Consider the following 6,361-nt stretch of genomic DNA (forward strand, 5'->3'; position numbering starts at 1 on the left):
AGAACACAACCTCAGAGAAATAGAAATTCTTAATCCTTTTGATATTGTGAACTGTCAAGGGTCTCTCCAAATCCTAACAGTTTCACATGGCTATCTTCATATCCTCGTAGGTACTTTTAATGGGTTGGCACCCTCATCTCAATCAACATTCCTCTCAACTGTCTCTTCTCTCTTAATTTCACCCCCTCTTCTTCATCCTTAACATCCGTGTTACATTTTATCCCCATAACCTTCTTGATGTATCCAGCCCTATTGCTTTTTCTCGCTAAATGCTTAATCTTCTATCTCTTGTAACTCCTACCTACTATACCAGTTTTGCTGCCACACTGAAATATGCCTATTTCCTCCATGAAAAATTGCTCCCGTTTACCTCCTCAGCGCCTGTAGGAATGTGTTCACTACTACTGTTTTGGGATAGGATAATTGGTGATATTTGGTTTAGATTATGATTGTGCAGGTCTAAAATTGGAAGATTTTGATTTTTTGGATTAGGCTTGTTGTGGATCATGATTTTTCTATTGACGTCATTGCAGGATAATTGGAAAAAACTTTTGACGAGGCTAACATGGGTTAAATTTTTGGTTAATTGCTCTCCTACCTCTTCCTTTTCTATTAATGTTTAGGTTTAAATTCTCCTAATTATCCTCTAACTTCCACCCTGTTAATTCTACTCTTAATTGAAAACTCCACCGTTCTTTCTTTAGTTTCTGATCAGCTAAATGTTTTAATAATTTACTGCAATTTTTGAAATTATAGCCAATAAAGCCATAAAAACTATAATTGATCCCAAGGCGTTCACATTTTAGCTAAACTTCACAATTTTTTTTATCTAGACTAGCCAATCTAATATTTTGCTTCTGCGTATGAGTAACATTCATGTTAACCTTCACCTTTATGATCCAATCCTCCTTACTTCTCATATTGAAAGTTTTTACCATCAGCAACTCACGTATTCTGTCTCCAATCTTTTGAGCAGCCTCCTTTGTTTTGTAATAGTCCGACATATTCCATAAATGAATCCAAGTAGGAACTAATCAATAATCATTCTCTTTAATATTTATTTTTATATTTTAGTACCTCAAGTGAATTACAGATTGCTTTAATTAGCAAGTGAAATTTAAATCTTATTTTTTTAGATTCTGATTAGCTGAATTTTTTTAAAAATTTACTGCAATTTCTGGAATCATGACCAATAAAACTATAGAAACTACAACAGATCTAAAGAGGTTCACATTTTAGCTGAACTTCAAAAATGTTCTTATCTAGACTAGCCAATCTAATATTTTGCTTCTGCGTATGAATAATATTCATGTTGACCCTCACCTTTATAATCTGATCCTCTTTATCTCTCATCTTAAAAATTTTCACCTTTAACACCTCACGCAATCTTTCGAGCAACCTCCTTTGTTTTGCAATGGTTCGACATACTCTATAACCGAATCTAAGTAAAAACTAATTAGTAATCATCTTCTTTAATATTCATTTCTATATTTCAGTGCCTTAAGTCAATTACATATTGCTTTAATTAGTAAGTATTTTTACCATTTTTCTAGATGTTCCAAATTATAGAAAAGGCCACTTCCATCATGCGAATACTAAAATCTCTATCCGCCATCAACCTTTCAACTAAACTCCTTAAATAATTCTGTAGTCCCAATTTGATATTATCTACCTCCAAACTCACAATCTCCTCCATATCTCCACACCAATTTGATCTCTCCCTTTATTCCTACCTATCTCGTTCATTATGAATTAACACACAAGCACATATTAGTAGAGAATGCGATCACTTCAACATAAACAAGGTTTATTTTGAAATAAAAAAAAAGTGACAACACACAAAACCCTAGCAAGTACAACACAAAATTTTAGTAGAGTACAACAAAAAATTATAACTACATTATTGTGGTTGTTGTAAGAATTTTCTTGTAATAAAAAATATTGAGATAATTATTTGTTATATAATAATAACAATAGTAATAAATGAATTATTTTAAAAGTATTTTAAATTGAAAGAAATATAAATAAATAATTATTTTAAGAAATTACTAATTGATCTTAATCATTTAATTAATCTAACACATATGTTGCTTTTTTTGTTTAAATTAATCGTTAAAATGCGTTATTTTCAAAATTCAAAAATTAAAGTTCCACTCTTTTGATCAATATATTATCAGGACTTTTTTCTCTTTATCCCACGTTGTTGTTGCTGGCCAAATTAGGGTTTGACCTCGCAAAAGGCATCAAATGCTGTAATCCCTTTTACGTCGTTTCATAATTATTAACACTGTATATGTTACGTTGCTTTTCACATCGTATTGAGAATCCATGCCAAAAATTCAAAAATTAAAGTTCCACTTCCTTGAGTTGCATTTTTGCTTTTCCACCATCCCATACCTATCAAGCTTATGGTCAACCATAAAGAAAGGGACAAAAACAAAAGGATGAAAGCTAATGGCGAAACTTTCGATGAAATCGCAACAAAATAGTTACTTTGGTGGTATAAGTTATTTTTTTTTACTGGTATTTAGTTAAATAAATTTTATTTTATTATGAATTAATTATTTTTCTCTCTTATGAACATTCAAGTTTCAATATCCATTGCGTAAAAATATTTTTATGTATGCATTAGTAAATAAAAAGGGAAAATTTTTTTGGCACATTGCAGTGAAATTTAAATCTTATTGTTAAACTATATAAAGTAATAAAATTTATTTATCTAAGATGAACAAAATGCTGCTTTGTTGTTTTTATTTTGTCGAAATTTTATTGCATATCATCAAACAATAGAGTGGAAGAACTGTTGATAATATATCTACGATAATATAGCTCGAAACCTAAAACTAGAAGTGAAGTTTACTGTAGTTAAAACAAGAAGTAATTAACCTCCTTAATTGTGAGGGAACAATGTTCTTTAAAAAAATTGAAAAGACAGTTGTAGGAAGTATTTAACATTTAATATATAAATAAATATATTAATTAATACCGCTACTTGCCAACTAGTTGACGTTGATTTTTCTTTCGGTGTAATTAGCAGGTTATCAAGGTCAATATACTTTTCACAAATTTCACTATAATAAAAATGAATTGAAGTAGTAGTTGTTGATAAACATCCGTGGTCTTTTCAAAAACTGATATAAACTATAGTAAATGCATGAATGCGCTTGAAAGTGACAAAAATTCCAAGTGATAGTACTAGGCAATAATGAAGAAAGAAGAAGAAAAAGAAAACTAAAACTTCCATTACAAAGATAATGATTTAACTGGGAACAAACTGAAAATAGTGAGGGTTTCAATTATTTAGACTCTAATAAGTTGGGGAGCTAATTTTTTTAAGGCAAGATTATTTCTCTATCTTCCTATTTTATATCTCTCTCGTGCAACAAATGATCAAGTAATGATTAATATATCTGAAAAGAGTAACAAAAAATAGTATTGATGTCTAATATTGATCATTTCATAAAATAAAATATATCTAAGATTGATAAAATACAATAATATTGATAAAATTTACAGTGTCCGTAATTGGTATACGATATTACGATGAGTTAATTTGATAAAAATAGAATAAAGTAAAAGGACTAGGCCATTGATTTATTTTGCTGGGCAACGGTTGTGAAAGAGTTAAAAAGAAAAAAGTAAAGTAGATGCTGCAGCGTTGACTGTCATACGGTTTGGACGTATCGAGGAAAGAATCATTCTAAAGACATTACTCAATATCAATAGTTATAACTTAGGGTTTACTTTAACATTCATGATAAAGTTATGAATTAAAATTATTTTATAGAAATTATATAGGTTTTAAATTTTTATATATTTATTAAAATAAAAAATTGAAAATATTTATTAATTAGTGAATTAATAATTCAATCATATTTTCTCTTCATAGACTAACTAATATGTTGAAGGAAGAGGGGGTTGTGTATTTTTTTCCCTTGTATGCTCTGTTCTGTTACCCACTACGGAGTGAATGAGTGAAGAAGGGACCCACCACGAACTCCTCTTTTGGACCATTACAGTAACTCATATTTTGTCGTGGTGTACTTTCCCCAATTGCATCCCTCCTCCACCCAATCTCTACCCTCGGATCCACGTTAACTCCTTTGACTTTCCCACACCCCTTCATACCTTCACCTTTCTCTCTCTTTTATAACCCCCCTCTTCCCTCCCCCTTTTTCTTCCTTACCCTCAAGCACAAAAAATCAAATCAAAAACCAAACCCCCCTTTCTTCTCTCCGTCGTCTTTGATGGCAGTGGATCTGGTAGGAGTTCCACGGATGAGGATGGAACAACAAGAACAAGTTGCAATTCAAGAAGCTGCTTCGGCTGGCTTGAAGAGCATGGAGCATCTCATTCGCCTCCTCTCTTCTCAATCTCAATCTCATTCTCCTTCTACTTCCTCTTACCCTCTCCCCAACAATAATAACAACCTCAACTGCTCCCAACTAACCGACTTCACAGTGTCCAAGTTCAAGCAAGTCATCAACCTCCTTAACCGCACTGGCCACGCCCGCTTCCGCCGCGCACCACCACAACAACAGCCCACCCCTCCCCCTCAGGCCCAGCCTGGAACCACCACCGCCTTCACACTAGATTTCCACAAGCCCACCATTCTGAACTCCAAGCCCGCCGTCAACAAGGATGTCGACCAAGAAATGGAACTTAGTATTTCCCCTCCTGTTTCCACCACTACCTCCTCCACCTTCATGTCCTCCATCACCGGCGATGCTAGCGTCTCCGACGGCAAGATTGGCCCCTTCCTTACCCTTCCAGCTCCTCCTCCCCCTCCCGTTGCCTCCGGAAAACCTCCTCTCTCTTCTTCTCACCGGAAAAGGTGCCATGACGCAACCCTCTCCGGAAAAGCCTCCTCCTCCGCTCATTGCCATTGCTCCAAGAGAAGGTATATCTTGTGAACATGCTAAAAGGACAAACGAATAATATTAATATTAATTAAAATTAAAATCTAATATAATTTTTTGTTGTTTCAGGAAATCACGTGTGAAACGAACGATCCGTGTGCCGGCTATAAGTTCGAAGATCGCCGATATACCGCCTGACGAATTCTCGTGGAGAAAGTACGGTCAGAAACCGATCAAGGGCTCACCTTACCCTCGGTATTATTCTAACAATTCATTATATCAGAGTCTTCATTTTGCATCAATTAATTATATCATATTCACATTAAGATCCGTTAGTTGAGGTATTAATTAATAACCAATGGATCTATTGAATAGAAGAAAATTTTCTTAATTGAGATCTATTTGAGTTAAGATCTAGTAATTAAACTAATATTATTATTTGTTTTTGCAGTGGTTACTATAAGTGCAGCACCGTGAGAGGATGTCCGGCCAGGAAGCATGTGGAGAGAGCACAAGACGATCCGAAGATGCTAATAGTGACGTACGAAGGGGAACACCGTCACAATCCGCAGCCACACTCGCCGGAAACTGCCGGCACTCTCGCCGTCACCTCTGCTGGTGGTTTTAGCCTCCGGTCGTGTTGAATCAAGCATCGGCGCCGTTTGGAAAACTACTTACGCCGGGCTGCATCCAACATTGAAACTGTCCGTGACGTGACGGTAACGGCGGCATCAACGTGTTTGACGGTATAGTCAAAAGCTAATGTTGAAGTCAACGTTTGCATTATAGTAGCTTTTGACGGATTCGTCTAAACAATTGGCGAAGACTTTTGCTGTAAAAAATTCTGATAGACAGAAGATTGTAGGACCTCTAAAATTAAATATAGTTTTGTTTGTTCTTTTATTATTTTTTCTCCCTTGCTGTTTTTTGTGGATTTATTTATTTATTTTTCATTTTTTCATAAAACTAAGTAAGAAATTGATTAGACGAAGAAGTTGAATTTGCTTGGTGCTTGGCTGGGCCCACTATTATTGCGTTGTGCATAGTAATGTATGGATTTAATAATAATATTGGGAGATCTAGTTTCAAAGATTAGATTCCTTGCGTTGAAGAAGAAGGCATTATTTGAGGAAAAAGTCAAGGAGCACTTGTGTAGGATGCTGCAAGATGAGGGTCCCAGCAGAGAGAGGTGGAGTTGGAATAATAATAACTTTAATTGAATATTGAGCAGTGTAAAGTTGGTGGTAGTGGGAGAAGGAACAGGTCAATGGTTATTATTGGGGATGGGTCCCTCATAGCCAGCTATTTCAAATCTTGGGGTTGGGGGTTCTAAGGTCTTCTTCTTTGACTACGACCAATATTAGGATGCCCTTCCACGTGAAATAATTTCCTAGTTTCACTCAAAATCATTGACAATTAGGAGTATTTCCCCGTAAGTTCGTGCATTCATGAATTTCTAAGTTATAAATAAAGGGTTTAGCTAGTGCAAGACTATTCGTACC

General features: G+C 34.8%; 1 protein-coding gene across 1 annotated transcript; it reads left to right on the plus strand.

The window, feature by feature from the left end:
* Positions 1-4,171: 4,171 nt before the first annotated feature.
* LOC130968788 (probable WRKY transcription factor 11) lies at positions 4,172-5,762 on the plus strand. The gene is made up of 3 exons (XM_057894250.1): positions 4,172-4,900; positions 4,989-5,114; positions 5,311-5,762. Exons 1-3 carry the CDS (start codon positions 4,248-4,250, stop codon positions 5,501-5,503), a joined length of 972 nt encoding a protein of 323 aa, XP_057750233.1. The 5' UTR covers positions 4,172-4,247; the 3' UTR covers positions 5,504-5,762.
* The last annotated feature ends 599 nt before the right edge of the window (positions 5,763-6,361 follow it).

The sequence above is a fragment of the Arachis stenosperma genome, chromosome 3 (genome assembly GCF_014773155.1).
Source record: "Arachis stenosperma cultivar V10309 chromosome 3, arast.V10309.gnm1.PFL2, whole genome shotgun sequence".
In the NCBI taxonomy this organism is placed as follows: domain Eukaryota; kingdom Viridiplantae; phylum Streptophyta; class Magnoliopsida; order Fabales; family Fabaceae; genus Arachis; species Arachis stenosperma.

Excerpts from the sequence above, each read along its gene's own strand:
- LOC130968788 (XM_057894250.1), top strand. The coding sequence starts at position 4,248 with ATGGCAGTGGATCTGGTAGGAGTTCCACGGATGAGGATGGAACAACAA. Across the intron at positions 4,901-4,988 it reads TGCCATTGCTCCAAGAGAAG|GAAATCACGTGTGAAACGAA; the intron begins GTATATCTTGTG and ends TTGTTGTTTCAG. Across the intron at positions 5,115-5,310 it reads AAGGGCTCACCTTACCCTCG|TGGTTACTATAAGTGCAGCA; the intron begins GTATTATTCTAA and ends TTGTTTTTGCAG.